We start from the raw sequence: 19,612 nt of genomic DNA on the forward strand, positions 1-19,612 counted from the left end.
CACTATGAATACTAATAATGTCCCTCATTTTTGCATTAAAATTGGAAAAATTAAATAAGTCTACAGGGCAAATACCACTAAAATGCCATTACCCTTCCCTGCCCATTTTCCCAATTCACTTTTTTTTCCACAGAATTCCAGAGGTCTCAAACTGTGGTGAGCATGGCTTTTTCTAACATTAATTGCATCACTAGTGAATGAAGATCAGAACCTTTTTAATCCCCTTTACAAACAAAATGAACAAATTAGCACTAAGCAATATTTTGATCAAACAAATGTATTTACAATAAGTATTTTATTAATATATACCAGTTTAGTACATTTCCCACATAACTGAGTAAAATAAAATTAACCTTTGTCCCTTATTTGAGCAAAAATACTTAAGACATTTACTCTGGAAAGGCTGAAGGTGAAGACCAATTTTGTGTTTAAAACCTGAGACATTTATTGACATTAAATGAACTAATTAATGTGAAGTGCATGCACAATCTAGTTGAAAATACACAGTGAACTCATTGCATTTTTCTATTAAAGTAGGATGGCATGGAATATATCTTTCACTGGTGAATCATTAAGGTACACACCCAAAAAGCACAGGTAGTTACTGAAACATGTACAAATATTTGCATGAAGCCAGGGGGTTTAAATAGATGCTCTTACTCCCATACCAAGACTCCGTATTTCCAAGTTAAAATACTACTCCTAACATGCATCAAACACATAAGACAAACCAAAAAAATACATGTAGCTACAGGTACAGATCAGGAAGCGCTGGGCAGGGGTGTGTGCCAGGGCACCTAAGTAATTGTAATGTCACAAGCATACAGGAGGAAGCAGTCCCTCATTTTGGAATTTACCTCAAACAAGTGGCAAACCAAATTCACATGTACATTCAATTAGCAACAATGAGACAAATCTATATTTCGAAACTGGAATGTTCCTCACATAATCTTATGCGCTCCTCTGCTAGACAAGGCAAACCAAGGTATGTAGAGACACTAACATCCTATGCTTAGACACATACAATAGGTAAAACTGAGCTTTGTATAGCAGTGTGCTTGCTGTCAAAGTAATTTTCAAAGCTGTAAATCTTATCAGAAAATGCCTTACACTAACTACTGCATTATTGGATGTTTCTAAATGTAAGGGTCTTTGAAACTGAATTTGCATATCACCTCAAACTTTCATTGTCATGAGAACTGTCACCTATAATACCCCATTAAAAACAGACACATGGAGAGTAGTCTTATCCCAGTAAACTGGGTGTGAAATTAACTATAAAAAAACATGTAAAAATATGTAGCTAACTGATCCATTGACTGAAGGAATTAAACCTCAAATGTAATCAAATAAATCATTAAAACGTACAATTAATTCAATCGGAATTAAACTGGACTTGAACAAGAGTGAACATTACAATTACCTAACTTAGTGGTAAGTGCATCGAAGAATTGCCTCATCAATTTAATGTTAAACAGATATGCATAGGTAGGTTGAGGCCTCTTTTCCTATGAATAATCTCAGGCCCACATTCCTGGTTTCACTTGCTACATGACCACAGGAAACATCTTTGAATGTAATTGATTGTGGTGCAAGTCCCATTAGCCATGCTCCAGTGCTTGGAGTGAGCATACTGTTCATGTCCGAGGTTCCAGTTGGTTTTGTGAGTCGCCCTCAAAGGCCAGGTTGTCATAATGGGGCTGGATGGCCACCTGGACTGACCCAGGGTCAGGATAGTGCCCCAACGCTGCAACACAAACATGATTAGTCAGTCAAGCCTCATAAGTGCTGCTAGCAAGCTGTACAAGAACCAACCTGCTGGTCAATATTTATTTTGGCACAATGGCTGATAGAGGTCAATGGATAAGCAAGCTAAAGAGGGAAACTGAGAGGCACTTCAGCACCAGACAGTAACAATAGTGGTTGTTTGATCAGGAATAGACTTTGTAGTGGACTCATTGATATCTACTTGCAGCAATCAAATGAACTAGATAAAAAAAGTATCTGAAATTCATTAACGGGAATATCTAACCACTAGCATTTAAAAACCTTGGGAGCAAAATTCACACTGTCTTGAGCAGGGTTGCGGCTTTATCACAGTAATGTAAAAGCCTGCATCTTCTAAAGACCATGCACAAAGTAGTACCACTGCCAACTGAACTACAGTAGTCCCCCTTATGTCTATAGAAAAAGCTCTCAAAGCTATTTATGTGATGTTATAAGACTTCATCAAAATAATTTGCCTCCAAATGTGAATGCTGTGTCTTACTCTCAAATGTGTGGGTCTCGTCTTCTGGGCTGCTGTGCTTCTCTGTGCCCTGTACGGAGGCATAGCCTGAGGAGGCATAGCCTGAGGAGGCTGTCTCACTGCGGGTGTCATCTGGGACGGGGATGCTAGGGTAGGACCTCATGTCTGGAGGCATGGTTACTTGATGACTGGGATGCTCCTCCTCTGGCTGCTACTCAGGGGGATACAGGTGGACTGACTAGCATCACTGACAAGTTTCATATTCTCCTTAGACAATGGCACTAGCAGTGTAAATATTGTTTACTCTACAACAGTAATTTAATCAAGAACTTCAGTGAACGACAGGCAAAGGTTATTTGAAAGTACAGGGTAATGCAGAGGACATGATGCAAGATACAGTTGCCTACCTCTACTCCCAAGGCCTTGAGGATGTCACATTTACACATGGGGCATGTCCTGTGCTCCAATAGCCAGGGCTCAATGCAGGTCTTGTGGAAGAAATGACTGGAAACAAAAAACAAACAAGAATCATGATGACATCACAAAATTAAGGGAATTGTAATAGCAGACAGGGGTAGGCCTACTGTACTCCATGTGACAATATTAAACCAGCAACAAGCCACTGCAGTTAGGCACTTACTTGCAGGTGAGGATGGTCAGCACGTCGCCAGACTTGTAAGCATCAATACACACTGCACAGGTGTCAGCATCAGGCCCAGTCTCCTGAAAAACATGTTAAAAAAATATTGTAGTGACTAGGGCGGTCATGACATTTTGTCAGCTGGTTGTCATGCAAAATACTGCAGGGCTCACGGTAAATGACAATTAATTAAACAAAAACAAGTTTTGCATCTCCAGGCCTTTCACGCATTCAAGCCACTGATGTGCGCCTTTGAAACATCTACATTTAAAACGTCTAATAAATCAATTTAATATACACCTTCACAATAAATCCATTATTTATTTTAGCCGGGTCTAAAGAAACATTAAGATATGAAAATGTATTTTAGAAGGCATTTTTTACACGCCCAATTTTTCAGTTTTTGATTTGTTAAAAAAGTTTGACATATCCAATAAATGTCGTTCCACTTCATGATTGTGTCCCACTTGTTGTTGATTCTTCACAAAAAAATACAGTTTTATATCTTTATGTTTGAAGCCTGAAATGTGGCAAAAGGTCGCAAAGTTCAAGGGGGCCGAATACTTTCGCAAGGCACTGTACAAGAACACTTATTTCCCTCCACACGTTAAACACTATTTGAGGAGCTATTACTGGGCTATTCAAAATCATATACAAATTCACTATAATTGTAAGCCGCCTTGCACAATCAATGAACCAACAGCCTCGCCTGCGGCTTTACATTCTCTCCCAGACTCATGGATAGAAAGTTTGCAGCCTAACATAAGCTAACCAGTCCATCCAGTATCGATAATAATACAGTCCACACTCATAGGCAATTACTAACATTTGGTCTAGCCTATACTCCCAAAATTAAACAATGTGCCAAAGACATCTTAAATCAGTTTTGTGTTTTTCCTGCCATTTGTAATGGGCTATGTATTGTATAACAGCACAACTTGGGCTCATAAGCCTATGCATAAGCTCCAATATGCATATGGGTGTTTTGAATGAATCACCACCTTAGAAAGCGTTGTCCATTTTGTTGTGTTAGGCTTTAAAACATCCACAATGACCATGTTTTACACTGTTTCAAACTGATCATCGCAGTGAGGTGAGTTGATGATACTGTTTTGATAAGTGTTTGATTTCGTTCAATTTTTGCATTGATGTCAGAGTGGTTAGAGGGACTAGAGTCCTGAGTACCAGGCCAGTAGGCCCTGATGGTCATTAGGGGCGGCAGCGTAGCCTAGTGGTTAGAGCGTTGGACTAGTAACCGGAAGGTTGCGAGTTCAAACCCCCGAGCTGACAAGGTACAAATCTGTCGTTCTGCCCCTGAACAGGCAGTTAACCCACTGTTCCCAGGCAGTCATTGAAAATAAGAATGTGTTCTTAACTGACTTGCCTGGTTAAATAAAGGTAAAATAAATAAATAAAAAAGGGTACTACCAATGTATGTCCTGAGTGCATAAAAGGAGATTACCGCGACTCAATGATCACGTTGTAATTTACTGCGGTCATGACTGCCGGTTTGCCGGTAATACGTCACCCCAACAGCCCTAGTAGTGACACTGAGCATACATGCATGTAGTCTTCATAAGAGCCTGTGGTCCGAGGCAACCAATTTTTCAAGAACTGAACATTGCATTTGATACTAATCACCATGGTTGAGGGGGGGAACACACAGACAGTCACTTCCCCATATGTAGACCAACAAAGTAAAATTGTTTAAAATGTGCAGTAGTCTGAGTAATGGGTTAAAACAGAAGCTTACAATACTCTGCATGTCCTCAGAACAAGAACCATACAACACACATCAGTAAAAATTGCGTATGCCATATGTTACCAGTTTGAAACCATATTTTTCAAATTATCCTCAAAGTGATGCATAATAACCATCAACACATCCGTATTATACTTAAACATCTCCCAGTTTCACCTCATCTCCCCGTTTCACAGTCCGGACTTGCAGCTGACCAATGGCTTTCTTGGCCTCTGCCTTGAGACGTTTCTGTTGGAGAGAAGAACGTGTTCAGTATTAGAACGTGAGCAGGCTGTTTAAATTACATTATTCATCTGCTTCCTCTGACAACTCATTTAAATCAAACACATTCAGCAACCCACTACGTGGGTGGACAACTGAAAAACATCACTATGTAATAACTAGAATGCAACAACAAAGTAAACAAGTAAACATTTTTTTATTTCTTATACTGTGACCAGAAACAACTGAAATAACAAGGAGCAGGAGAACCGTATGCGACGAGGTCATGTTAGAGAACATGGGTGATCTGGGAGAAGCAGAGCGTTCATTAGAGGAGCCCCTGCCTGTGTCATTAAGCCGTTCCTCTGAGATCATGTATTGGAAACGTTACATCAGCTTGCATATAGGATGGCAAAACAGCAGATTTACGTAGATCAGGGACTGTTCGTATTAGGCATAAATAATCCTGGAGGGACAGTCTGACAGATTCAATTCTAGAACTATAATTTGGGAAATACAATAAAATCATGCTTTGGACATATTGTACATACACAATTAAAGACTACTCTCTCTGTGCTCATGCAGCCTCCCCATGGCAACAAGACAAAATGTGCACAATTGTACACAGGAAGAATCAACGTTATTTAAGGGGATTTAGGAGACAGGATGAGCCAGGGTCAATATTGGCTTTGAGGATTCTCTGGAAAATGTCATTATGTGGATGTTTTCTGTGATATACACTGAACAAAAATATACTGAGTTACAGTTCATAAGTAAATCAGTCAATTCATTAGGCCCATAATCTATAGATTTCACAACTGGGACTACAGATATGCATCTGTTGGTTACAGATACAAAACAAACAAAAAGTAGGGACATGGACCTGAAAATCAGTCAGTTTCTGGTGTGAGCAACATTTGCCTCATGCAGTATGACATCTCATTCACAGAGAGTTGATCAGGCTGTTTATTGTAGCCTGTGGAATGTTGTCCCACTCCTCTTCAATGGCTGTAATAAGTTGCTGGATATTTGCGGGAACTGGAATACGATGTAGTACATGTCGATCCAGAGCATCCCAAACCTGCTCAATGGGTGATACAGCTTATGCCTGCCCATACCATAACCCACCACCACAGGGCACTCTGTTTACAACGTTGACCTCAGCAAACCGCTCACCCACACAACACCGTAAAACACAGTCTGCCATCTGCCTAGCACAGTTAAAAACCATCCATGAAGAGCACACTTCTTCGATGGCCACTGGCATGCTGGAGGTGAGCATTTGCACAGTTAGTTATGACACAAAACTGCAGTCAGGTCAAGACCCTGGTGAGGATGACAAGCACGCAGTTGAGCTTCCCTGAGACAGTTTCGGCAAAACTTCTTCAGTTGTGCAAACCCATTTTTATCAGCTGTGTGGGTGGCTGGTCTCAGACGATCCCCCAGGTGTAGAAGCCGGATTTGGAGGTCCTGGGCTGGTGTGGTTACACATTGTGAGGCCAGTTGGACTTACTGCTAAATTCTCTAAAACGTTGTTGGTGGCAGTTTATGGTAGAGAAATTAACATTCAATTCTCTGGCAACAGCTCCGATGAACATTCCTGCAGTCAGCATGCCAATTGCACACTCCCTCAAAACTTGAGACATCTTTGGCATTGTGTTGTGTGACAATACTTTTATTGTCCCTAGCACAAGGTGTACCTGTGTAATGATCATGCTGTTTAATCAGCTTATTGATATGACACACCTGTCATGTGGATGGATTATCTTGGAAAATAAGAAATGCTCACTAACAGGGATGTAAACAAATTTGTGCACAAAATGAGAGTAAAGCTTTTTGTGAGTATGGAACATTTCTGAGATCTTTTATTTCAGCTGATGAAACACTGGGCCAACATTCACAACAGGAAGTGTTTTTGTTCAGCATAGAAAGAGTTTGGTTTTGGATATCAAAGACTAACATGGCACAGATGGTTTTGATGCTTGACAAAATTCTTCATAATCCTTAAAGGGGCAGATATTAAAGTGAATACTGTTGCATGTTCACTTGACCGATATGTAGATTTGAGGGAGGCAAGTTGCGGTCATTCTAGTTCACAGGGCAAGCACGAAGCTGGAGTTTTGCATATGATTACGGCCTGAACAATGGTGCCCTGTGCCCTCTGAGCATAAGGTCCTAGCTCAGTGGGCAAAGTCAGCTCTGCTCTAACTGCTCAGCTACCCACTCAAAAATACACTTCTCTGTATCAGTCTGTCTACCCAGCCTCCCTGCAGAAAGCATTGGATAATCAGCCACGTGAACAGACACCCCTTAGATCACCGGGTGTTTCAGACAACACACAGCTTCACTGCTTCCGGGAGTGATCTTGAAGCAAGGACAATTCGCGGTACACTGCTAATAAGTAAACAGAGCCTGCAAGCAAGCACTTGAGACCAGTCAGTCTTCAAAGTCAAGGTTACCCCCTATATGCAGGAGTAAACAGTGCTGAGAAAAGTACTGTAACAATGAAAATCATGGGCCTGTTCACGTGAGTGGTTTTACCTTGCATAACAGCCCAGATCCAATCAGATGAAGTGGAAATACTTGTTGCGCAGCAGCAGGTTCAAAGGTTTTTTGGAAATGCTACCTTTGAGTGGAACTGAGCATTCTTCCCATAGTAAACTTTTATCCACCATATAAGCCTGACAGTTCAGTTACACTCAGTGAATACAATCTGACAAAACCTTTGGACAAAGAAACTTTTCCTTTTTCCTGCAGGGTTCTTGTGTTAAAAGAATATAAAGAGACAATTAAACAAGCTGCTTGGGATAGACACCTGCAGACAAAGAATGTGTGCAAAGCTGTAAGGGCAAAGAACTGGAAAAGATAAACACAAGGTGGGATCTTGTCACCATCTGAAAGAAAACCAGTACAAGTCAGGACTCCTACCATTCCTTTTAGAAGGGAAACTCACTGCCGCTCTATCCCAACACAGATTTCAGAAAGAAGCTAAAGCACAAGATCCCAAAGGCAGAAAACAGGAAAACAACATAAAATATTATAATAAGATACATTGCTGTCCAGGGGTTCTCTGGTTGGCTGGATCCGTGTCATGCAACAATCAAGTGATTAACAGTAATATATATATATATGAATCACCTCTACATAGATGAGCAGTCAGACACTGACTCAACAGGAAATGTTCTCTTTATTTTAGTTTCGCCTGACTCCCTCTGTATTGCTGAGGAATGCTGACACACCCCAAACTGTGTAGCCCCACTAAGTGTTCCATAATGTTTCCAGTTCGTTGAAACACACACATAAGAGAAGGTATGTTTGACGCAGGAAAGGAAAACAACTGTTTCCAGTGGAATTTCCCCAGTCATATTGTTCTACAGATCAAAAGGTGATAGTGCTGCAGTATTCTGTTTCATCACAAACCACTGAATTGTTTGATTTGACCATTATTTAAAACAAGAGAGTAACCATTGAGACCAGGGTCTCTTTGATAAGGGAGCCCTGCATATATAATTCAGGGTAAATAATTGTCATCATTGTTCGAGAGACTGGAGACTGACCTGTTTGCGGTTTTGTAGACGAACGCTGTTGAGGCGGCGAGCTGAGTAGAAGATGAAGTAGCCCACAGTGGCTGCTGTTACCACAAAGAAGGAGATGGAGACAAAGAAGACCGAATAGTGGCTCATCCAGGGACCATGCTGCTTACCCACTTCAATAGTCATCGAGACCGGAATCCCTTGCCTGATTAGCTCAACAATCTCCATGCCCCGTCGGTGACCAATCATGATAGCAACCATACCTTCTGTTCCTGTAACCAGGGGGAAAACAAAGTATGAGGAAACATCACACTATCCTCAGACACATATACAGGCTGGGCCTTAAATATGCCCCCAAGTGCCCTCAACTGAATTTCACTATAGGCCTAATGTGTCTATCAAACATATTTAACGAGCAATGTATGAATATGGTGTAATTTAATGTCAAAACATATCTACTGCAAAGTATCCGTGTTTCCCATAGTATTTTTGTCCTCCAGCAGTGGTGGCAATGGTGGGGGGTGCATTTCTTCTAGCACAATGACATGCTAGCTGTTCCCATTGACTTCCAGTCATTGAGCCAATGACAACATACACTAAGTATTTGGTAGCATTGCCTTTAAATTGTTTAACTTGGGTGAAACATTTTGGGTAGCCTTCCACAAGCTTCCCACAATAAGTTGGGTGAATTTTGGCCCATTCCTCCTGACAGAGCTGGTGTAACTGAGTCAGGTTTGTAGGCCTCCTTGCTCACACACGCTCTTTCAGTTCTGCCCACAAATGTTCTATAGGATTGAGGTCAGGGCTTTGTGATGGCCACTCCAATACCTTGATTTTGTTGTCCTTAAGCCATTTTGCCACAACTTTGGAAGTATGCTCATGATGCCATCCATTTTGTGAGGTACACCAGTCCCTCCTGCAGCAAAGTACCCCCACAACATGATGCTGCCACCCCCGTGCTTCACGGTTGGGATGGTGTTCTTCAGCTTGAAAGCCTCCCCCTTTTTCCTCCAAACATAAATGGTCATTATGGCCAAACAGTTCTATTTTTGAATTGTCAGACCAGAGGACATTTCTCCAAAAAGTACAAGCTTTGTCCCCATGTGAAGTTGCAAACTGTATTCTGGCTTTTTTATGGTGGTTTTGGAGCAGTGGATTCTCCCTTGCTGAGTGGCCTTTCAGGTTATGTCAATATAGGACTAATTTTACTGTGGATATAGGTACTTTTGTACCCGTTTCCTCCAGCATCTTCAGGGTCCTTTGCTGTTGTTCTGGGATTGAAAACACAGTTTTCGCACCAAAGTACATTCATCTCTAGGAGACAGAACACGTCTCCTTCCTGAGTGATATGATGGCTGCGTGGTGCCATGGTGTTTATATTTGCGTACTATTGTTTGTATAGATGAACGTGGTACCTTCAGGCGTTTAGAAATTGCTCCCAAAGATGAACCAGACTTGTGGAGGTCTACAATTTTTTTCTGTGGTCTTGGCTGATGTCTTTTGATTTTCCCATGATTCAAGCAAAGAGGCACTGAAGGTGCTTTAGAAACATCTAAAGCCCTCACAATTTTCTGGAATTTTCCAAGCTGTTTAAAGTGTATGTAAACATCTGACCCACTGTAATGGTGATAGTGAATTATAAGTGAAATAATCTGTCTGTAAACAATTGTTGGAAAAATTACTTGTCAGGAACAAAGTAGATGTCCTAACCGACTTGCCAAAACGATAGGTTGGAGTCATTAAAACTTGTTTTTCAACCACTCCACAAACTTATTGTTAACAAACTAAGTGTATATAAACTTCTGACTTTATCTGTGTGTGGGTATATACACTGCTCAAAAAAATTAAGGGAACACTAACACATCCTAGATCTGAATGAATGAAATATTCTTATTAAATACTTTTTTCTTTACATAGTTGAATGTGTTGACAACATAATCACACAAATTATCAATGGAAATCAAATTTATCAACCCATGGAGGTCTAGATTTGGAGTGACACTCAAAATTAAAGTGCAAAACCACACTACAGGCTGATCCAACTTTGATGTAATGTCCTTAAAACAAGTCAAAATTAGGCTCAGTAGTGTGAGTGGCCTCCACGTGCCTGTATGACCTCCCTACAATGCCTGGGCATGCTCCTGCTGAGGTAGCGGATGGTCTCCTGAGGGATCTCCTCCCAGACCTGGACTAAAGCATCCAACTCCTGGACAGTCTGTGGTGCAAGTGGCGTTGGTGGATGGAGCGAGACATGATGTCCCAGATGTGCTCAATTGGATTCAGGTCTGGGGAATGGGCGGGCCAGTCCATAGCATCAATGCCTTTCTCTTGCAGGAACTGCTGACACACTCCAGCCACATGAGGTCTAGCATTGTCTTGCATGAAGAGGAACCCAGGGCCAACCGCAACAGCATATGGTCTCACAAGGGGTCTGAGGATCTAATGGCAGTCAGGCTACCTCTGGCGAGCACATGGAGGGCTGTGCGGCCCCCCCAAAGAAATGCCACCCCTCACCATGACTGACCCACCGCCAAACCGGTCATGCTGGAGGATGTTGCAGGCAGCAGAACGTTCTCCACGGTGTCGCCAGACTCTGTCACGCCTGTCACGTGCTTAGTGTGAACCTGCGTTCATCTGTGAAGAGCACAGAGCGCCAGTGACGAATTTGCCAATCTTGGTGTTCTCTGGCATATGCCAAACGTCCTGCACGGTGTTGGGCTGTAAGCACAGCCCGCAACTGTGGATGCTGGGCCCTCATGGAGTCTGTTTCTGACCGTTTGAGCGGACACATGCACATTTGTGGCCTGCTGGAGGTCATTTTGCAGGGCTCTGGCAGTGCTCCTCCTGCTCCTCCTTGCACAAAGGCGGAGGTAGCGGTCCTGCTGCTGGGTTGTTGCCCTCCTACAGCCTCCTCCACGTCTCCTGATGTACTGGCCTGTCTCCTGGTAGCACCTCCATGCTCTGGACACTACGCTGACAGACACAGCAAACCTTCTTGCCACAGCTCGCATTGATGTGCCATCCGAGATGAGCTGCACTACCTGAGCCACTTGTGTGGGTTGTAGACTCAGTCTCATGCTACCACTAGAGTGAAAGCACCGCCAGCATTCAAGTGACCAAAACATCAGCCAGGAAGCATAGGAACTGAGAAGTGGTCTGTGGTTACCACCTGCAGAAACACTCCTTTATTGGGGGGTGTCTTGCTATTTGCCTATAATTTCCACCTGTTGTCTATCCCATTTGCACAACAGCATGTGAAATTTGTCAATCAGTGTTGCTTCCTAAGTGGACAGTTTGATTTCACAGAAGTGTGATTGACTTGGAGTTACATTGTGTTGTTTAAGTGTTCCCTTTATTTTTTTGAGCAGTGTATATAAATGTATTCGATGAAACATTTAATTTGGCCTTTACATCAATTTTTTTAATGAATCATAAGTTAAATAAAGGTTAAATAAAAAAATATGTAAAATTAGGATAAGGTTTTGTGTCCTATATCCATGAGATAAGAAAACTCAGGGGGAAAGAAATACATATTTTAGAACCATGTTTGGTCATGTTATTTGTGGCACATTTTACCCCCATATGAACTTCCTGCAATTTTTACAGCCCGGTACTGGGTTACTTTCGTGTGCATCATAGAGCAGAACAGACAGTCTTCCCTTTTGATATTGGTAACATGAGTTTGTATCTCCAACGGTTTGGTCTAGAGGGTCAGTTTTGTGAGAAATGAGGACATCTGTGACAGAGTTCAGACGACTTCCTAAAGCTTGCGGATGTCGTAGAGCAGTGTTTGTGAGTCTCCTTTCTTTAGATGGTGGTACTTATGAGTCAGTAGGTCACACGGTTAGGGTTTTCCAGACGATTTCGTGATGATTTTCTTGTCCAGATCCTCATGTGTAGACAAACTCCACTTGTTATGGAATATTAGTGTCAATGTGTATTGTCCTCTGTGAAAGCACACATCTTCAGAGTTTTAAACAATAGAATGATCCATTACACAGGTTGTCATCCAGCCCGTCTCAGTAAGTGTTAGGACTTAATTTCTAGTTGGATTCAACACAATGAAAATGATCTAAATTGGAAATGACAACTGGTGCATAAAGCTTACACCAGTCAAGCACAGATGAGTGACGTTGAACAAGACTCAATTGTTTTAGCCAACAATGTCAACTTGGAATATTTCTTACTTTTTTTTAGGTTAACAAGTACTTCACTAGAATTTAATTATAATTCTGAGTACAGTATTATTTAGATTATTTAGATGTTTACACACAGTTGACTTCAGTTCAAATCTAAAATCAACCAACTTGTCTTGACCATTAGGCTATGAGATCGTTTAATTTAAATAAATAAAAAGTTTAAAAGTATTGAGTGAATGAAGTGGAACACATGTAGAGTTGTTCTCCAGAACCCAAGGCATTAACAAAGCGTTCTGCAATATTTAACTTTTTGGGTGACTGGATCACATTCACATAGAGTGAGTTATATAACGTTTCATTCTAATTGCAATCAAGTTCAAATAAGCTGTAGATGTGTTCTATAGGCGATATTTATATGCTTCCCGTTCTTAAGTTTCGTTTTTTCGTCTTGTACACCAGTTTTAAACAGCTGAAATTACAATATTTTGGGCTATAAAAAATATATTTCACAGCGGTTTAGATGGTACAATGATTCTCTACACTACACTTGCATTTTTTGTAAATCCGTTTGTGACAATCATAATTTTAGCAACCAGGATATTGCGGAGCGATTTTTGCATAGTGCATATTTAAGAGTTGTCAGTTATAAACACCGATTACCAGTTGGACCATGTTAACTACAATTCCGACGCTCTGTCGTTTAGAAACGTTAATAACAATCGCTTGTGATGTCACAAGATATCAGCGAGAAATAATAAGTTAAAAAAGGTACACTGTAACATGTTTGCACAGATCCATACACAAAGCTGACGAACTACACTTCCTCCCCAGTTACCCTTACACACAGGTGTTCGATCATGTTAGGTAATTAGCACAGGTGAGCTCTGTTTTCCGCCTGTTTTACGTAAACAAGCGCTGTAAACTGAGATATGACAGGGTGGAACATTAACCCTATAAAAATGTGATTAGTCATTTAACCTTTTGTTTACATTATTATTTATCACTTATATGAAAGATAGTCCATATGTTTCCAAAAACGTACCGCAAGCGATGCATTTTAACTTCCAGAACGAGTGTCGGGGCTCTTAATAAAACTCCTAGGGATAAAGGAACCTTCGTGAAGACGCTCAGGGTAGTTAATAACGTCTATGGGCTAATATATAGCCGAGTTGCCAATGTTGATGTAGGCTACATACCTGGGTGCGACATTTGGATGACTCGATTGTCTGTACCAAGATCATTAAAAATTACAGCAGCAATAGCTCCTTTACTGGCCGCAACATTGATCTTCTCTGAAAAAGAACATAGTTGGCCCCGTTGAATTAAGGCGATCCAGCCCTTTGACCCACTGGGTACATCATAAAAAGTATTACTTTCGCAACTGTAAATCGGATCAGGTAAATACACGTCGCCCATCACAGTGACTTTAGGAGATTGTTGTCCATATAGTCCGCTTTCCTCTTGTCGCCATACGGTTTCGTTGTTTACAGAATCAATAAACGACACATTCAGGTAGGCTGTACATATGTAAGTCGCATCTGCAAAATGCAATCTCGTCACCTGAAGACTTGAAGCCACAAACAGCCATGACAATAGATACCGTTTCGCTAAAGGTTCCATAATCCTGTTTACGACGTGGGTTTCTTTAGTGCCTTTCCGCGTTCAACAGTCGATAAAATGTATGAGATTTTTTTTTTTAAATTAAAAAGTTGCAGTGTAACTAGGAATATAATGTCAGACGCCGTTGACAGGTGAACTAGTTTGAAGTCGAACAGTCCTCTTTGTCGAGGTCAAATTGAGTAGTACACTCCCATCTTCATGCTTAAAGGAGAAGCACACATTTAAACCAAACCTCGATGGTTATTTACGGCGAAATAAATGTTAACGATAGAAATGCTTGCAAATTTGCTGATGTTAGGCTGCGGCCTAGCCTATGTTGCTGAAAGGACAGTAATTGATTGAATAGTGCAATAATAGGCAGATTTCCATTGACCCACGTTTATTCGACAAAAACAAAATAAATAAACATTGTGAGATGTGTAATTTAACGACAGAAAGGAGATATGTTCTTAAGATCGACAACATTTTTATTCGTTCGACAGGAGTGCATGTTTATTTGGTCAAACTTTCTTAATTGCGACAAATTATGATGGAAACTGTGTTTTCGAATAAACGATGATTGCCAAATAATTGATGTCATCACATAACTATAAGGCTTCACTCAAAATTTAATTATAAATACCTACTGCTTGAAAAATACATTTCTGTTTGTAATGACTTTCAAAAATGCCTTAATTGCTTCGTCTTGCTTTTCTGGTTGGCTGGCAAGTTTAACTATCCAATTCTTTCAGATCTACAGGAGTACAAGATTCAACATGGCACTGGCCGTTGGCACATGATAATTATTAGAATATGGCAAATAATAGTCCATTATTGTATTCTGTCCATGCTGACTTTCGCGGGCTAGGCCTACCTGAGACGTGAAACAGATAGGTGGGAGGGGCAAACAGGTAGGGATGTTATGTTTTATTTATTTTTATTTTTATGAACAAATATCAACAAACAAGAGGAATAGTCACATGCAAACAAGCAATACATTACATTGCCAGGAATCCTAAACAAACAAATCATATTAATTAATTATACAAGTTTTAATTGCCTTTTTGTTTTTCATTTTAGTTAAACTAGTGCCATATTAGGGATGTTATGTTTGACACCAGAGGCGCTCCGAGGCATGGGTCTAACGCTATAGTGCAGAGGGTGTCATATGCTGAGGCAGTGAAGAAAGTAGAAGATGGGTCAAGGGGGAGGGATCCTAAGAGGATTCGTGTGAGTAGTCGATCCAGTAGCAATTTTAGCATGTACATCTTGGTTGGGTAAAATCCCGAAAAAAGTGTTTTAATGCATACCAGCAAAGCCAGTATACAAAACTAAACAATACATTAATTGCACTATAACGGGGACCACAAACTGGTAGGAACTACATAAAGCTGTCCCAACAGAAGAGATTTATTTTCAGCACCATGGAGTGAATCCTTATCACTGCTACACCTGGTTATCAGCAGAGCCTTGTTAGGCAGCAAAACAGTTCATTCAGACTCATTTACTGCCTTAAAAAAACATTGCTGATATGGATGACTTGCTTAAACAAATTTGGTTTCTACTGACAATTGAGATGTACAAACTATGGCATAAGGGGACGACGAGTGGATAAGAGGCAATCCATAATTTCGATTAAGACAGCGAGCTAGGACCGACATAGTCGTAGTATTTGTTCAGCATTTTTTAAATGTACAGCGACAGAATTCAGAACATGGGCTGTTCTTACAGTATTCTCCCTGTACACCAAGTCAGATAAATAAAGGGGGCATATAAGCAGACAATGAAAGCTCTTACAATATTTGATGATGACATTTCTCTAAAACAGGCTATAAGGCTACATGTGCACCACCAGTAAGCAAAATTAAGATGGGAAAATAGACCAAATTATTAGGGTGAGTTACTAACAGCTTACTACAACGTACACTTAATATTACTTTATTAGCTACAGTAAACATATCTCCCTGGCATATTACATAATTTATGCAGCAGCATACAAGACATTTTTGGACTCACCTTGTGCTGTGCTCACTTGAACAGGAAGGTGGCGCGGCGGTGTTTCTTGAGGGCAAATTTTGTCATCAAAGTCTGGCATTCTCTGGATTTATGGTGCTTTCAAGACAACCGGAAACTCGGGAAAAAATAAGGTTGAATCATGATGTCAGTGATCTTCCGGTCGGAGCTTTAGAAAGAGGCCCGAGTTCCCGACTTTCCGAGTTGGATGAGAGTTCAGAGTTTTTCTGAACTCACTGAATTCTGAGTTTTTAGTTTCCAGTTGTTTTGAAAGCGGCAGAAGTCATGCTGGATTGACAGCATGGCCAATGTATTCAACCTTTACTGTCCCATGGTGTTCTGTGTGAATGTTTATCCTTTTAAGCTTGGAAAAGAGACCCTTTTAGACAAATGTTTTTAAATCCTTAAACCCAGACTTGGACCACACACCTTATCCACCGAATAGCATGCAGGGGAAGCAAAATAGTGATTGCTTTGCGACGTTTGCCATTAGCCACTGATTCCTACCAAACCACTCGTTGGGCTCCCGAGTGGCGCAGTGGTCTAACATACTGCATCTCTGTACAAGAGGCGTCACTGCAGTACCTGGTTCGATCCAGGTTGCATCACATCTGGCAGTAATTGGGAGTCCCATGTGGCGGCGCACAATTGGCCCAGCGTCGTCTGGGTTTGGCCGTCATTGTAAATAAGAATTTGTTATTAACTGACTTGCCTAGTTAAATAAAGGTTAAATAAAAAAAGTATAAAAATAAAAACATTTTAAAGTAGAATTTCCGACTTGTAAAATGGCTGCTGAGCACCGACAAGTTTTATCTATGATTTCTCTTCATATGACAAGGATTGAGAAGGATTTTCCAGCAGATTGTCAACGTGATTCATGATGATGACTGCTTGCCGAGCTAAGATTCTGAAAGTATGATGTTGACATGATCAGTCCAATCAAAGCTAAGGTAGATGTAACAGGAAGTATCAGTGACTCGCTCAGTAAGGAAGTGGTCAGATGACGCAGATGCTAAGCTACAGGACTGTTTTGCTAGCACAGACTGGGATATGTTCTAGGTTTCTTCCGATGGCATTGAGGAGTACACCACAGTCACTGGCTTCATCAACAAGTGCATTGATGATGTCATCCCCACAGCGACCGTACGTACATACCCCATCCAGAAGCCATGGATTACAGGCACCATCCACACTGAGCTAAAGGGTAGAGCTGCTGCTTTCAAGGGGCGGGACTCTAACCCGGAAGCTTATAAGAAATCCCGCTATGCCCTCCGACGAACCTTCAAACAGGCAAAGTATCAATACAGGATTAAAATTGAATCGTACTACACCGGCTATGACACTCGTCGGATGTGGCAGGACTATTACGGACTACAAAGCTGCCCAGTGACAATGAGCCTACCAGATGAGCTAAATAACTTCTCTGCTCGCTTCAGGGCAAGAAAAACTGGAGCATGCATGAGAGCATCAGCTCAGATGACTGCGTGATCACGCTCTCCGTAGCAGATGTGAGTAAGACCTTTAAAAACAGGTCAACATTCACTAGGCCAGATGGATTACCAGGACGTGTACTCCGGGCATGCGCTGACCTACTGGCAAGTGTCTTTACTGACATTTTCAACCTGTCCCTAACAGAGTCTGTAATGCCAACATGTTTTAAGCAGACCATAATAGTGCCTGTGCCCAAGACCACTAAGGTAACCTGCCGAAATGACAACCAACCCGTAGCACTCACATCTGCAGCCATGAACTGCTTTGAAAGGCTGGTCTGGTCATGGCTCACATCAACACCATTATCCCAAAAACCCTAGACCCACTCCAATGTGCATATCTCCCCAAAAGATCCACAGAAGATGCAATATCTATTGCACTCCACACTGCCCTTTCCAACCTGGACAGAAAGAATACCTTCGTGAGAATGCTATTCATTGACTACAGCTCAGCATTCAACTCCATACTGCCCTCAAAGCTCATCCCTAAGCTAACGACCCTGGGACTAAACACCTCCCTCTGCAACTGGATCCTGGACTTCCTGACGGGCTGCTCCCAGGTGGTAAAGGTAGGTAACAACTAGGGTTGCAAAGGGGATGGAAATTTTCCATGGGAAGTTGAGCTTGGAATTTTGGGAATTTTGCTTAAATTCATCAAAAAAGTTAGCTTATAACAGTGAACTTTTTTTTGTGGGATACACATAAGGCAATTCTAGGTCTTGTGGCATATTTTGGTGAAACTATTCCCAATTCATTGGAATTGCAACCCTCTGCATACACAATGCATTTTTCCATCACATGTGCAACGAGTGCATTCTTCCATCACATGTAGAGCTGATTCTCAAGATTTTGCATACTAATGAGATGCTATTGAGCCCAAACTACGACACTGTCTGAGACATGGACTACATGCTTTCTGGTAAGTTTTGATTACCATACTGGGTGGGGTGAATATATTTTTGACATGTTAACTAATACATAGTAGCCTACAGAAAAGTGTGTTTAAATAATTTCTAACTTGTTAACAATTTCTGCTAGTTAGTTTTGCTATCTGATGTGTGGAGACATTTCACTGTAGCTAATGTAAAAGGAAATGCTGTGTACATTTGCAAATAATGTGCCAAAACATATGTGAAAAATGCAACAACGATGCAGAATCATCTGGCCAAGTGCATAAAGTTGCCTATGTGCTCTCAACAAGCAACCTCTGACAAAAGTCTCTCTACTTCTATTCGAGGGGAAAATGATGAATCAGACACCTTATCAATAGCAACAGCTCATGGTTCTCCTTGAATCAGAAGTTTTTTTGACTCAATTGAGGAACGCAGTCAGAGAAATGCTGATGAATGTCTTGCACGAGCTCTGTATGCAACTGGTTCACCTCTGATGCTCACAGGCAATGTGTATTGGAAGAGATTTCTGAATGTTCTTCGCCCAGCATACATCCCTCCAGCCAGACATGCTTTATCTACTCATTTGCTGGATGCAGAGTTCAAGTGAAGGATAAGCGAATCCTAGAGAAAGCAGACTGTATTGCAATCATCTCTGATGGGTGGTCAAATGTTCGTGGGCAAGGAATAATTAAGTACATCATCTCCGCCCCTCAACCAGTATTCTACAAGAGCACAGACACAAGAGACAACAGACACACCGGTCTCTACATTGCAGATGAGCTGAAGGCCGTCATCAATGACCGTGGACCACAGAAGGTATTTGCACTGGTGACAGACGATGCTGCGAACATGAAGGCTGCTTGGTCTAAAGTGGAGGAGTCCTACCCTCACATCACACCCACTGGCTGTGCTGCTCATGCATTGACTCTGCTCCTCAAGGACATCATGGCACTGAAAACAATGGATACACTCTACAAGAGAGCGAAGGAATTGGTTAGGTATGTGAAGGGTCATCAAGTTATAGCAGCAATCTACCTCACCAAGCAAAGTGAGAAAAATAAGAGCACCACATTGAAGCTGCCCAGCAACACCTG

The 19,612-nt window shown here is 41.4% G+C and overlaps 1 protein-coding gene across 2 annotated transcripts in view; it reads right to left on the reverse strand.

The window, feature by feature from the left end:
* Nucleotides 1–276: 276 nt before the first annotated feature.
* LOC123999350 (E3 ubiquitin-protein ligase RNF128-like) overlaps nucleotides 277–19,612 on the reverse strand; it is a 33,033-nt gene continuing 13,697 nt past the window's right edge. The window contains exons 1-7 of one of the 2 annotated variants that reach the window (XM_046305012.1): nucleotides 13,720–14,312; nucleotides 8,409–8,656; nucleotides 4,807–4,878; nucleotides 2,889–2,971; nucleotides 2,656–2,752; nucleotides 2,270–2,459; nucleotides 277–1,747 (exon numbers count right to left, since the gene is read on the reverse strand). In XM_046305012.1, the coding sequence (XP_046160968.1) occupies nucleotides 1,638–1,747; nucleotides 2,270–2,459; nucleotides 2,656–2,752; nucleotides 2,889–2,971; nucleotides 4,807–4,878; nucleotides 8,409–8,656; nucleotides 13,720–14,143 (1,224 nt within the window). In that variant the 5' untranslated portion in view covers nucleotides 14,144–14,312 and the 3' untranslated portion in view covers nucleotides 277–1,637. Of the gene's footprint in view, nucleotides 1,748–2,269; nucleotides 2,460–2,655; nucleotides 2,753–2,888; nucleotides 2,972–4,806; nucleotides 4,879–8,408; nucleotides 8,657–13,719; nucleotides 14,313–19,612 lie in introns of those variants that run through there. The other variant, XM_046305011.1, reaches the window with a different exon arrangement.

This window comes from Oncorhynchus gorbuscha, linkage group LG16, assembly GCF_021184085.1.
Source record: "Oncorhynchus gorbuscha isolate QuinsamMale2020 ecotype Even-year linkage group LG16, OgorEven_v1.0, whole genome shotgun sequence".
Taxonomy (NCBI): Eukaryota; Metazoa; Chordata; class Actinopteri; order Salmoniformes; family Salmonidae; genus Oncorhynchus; species Oncorhynchus gorbuscha.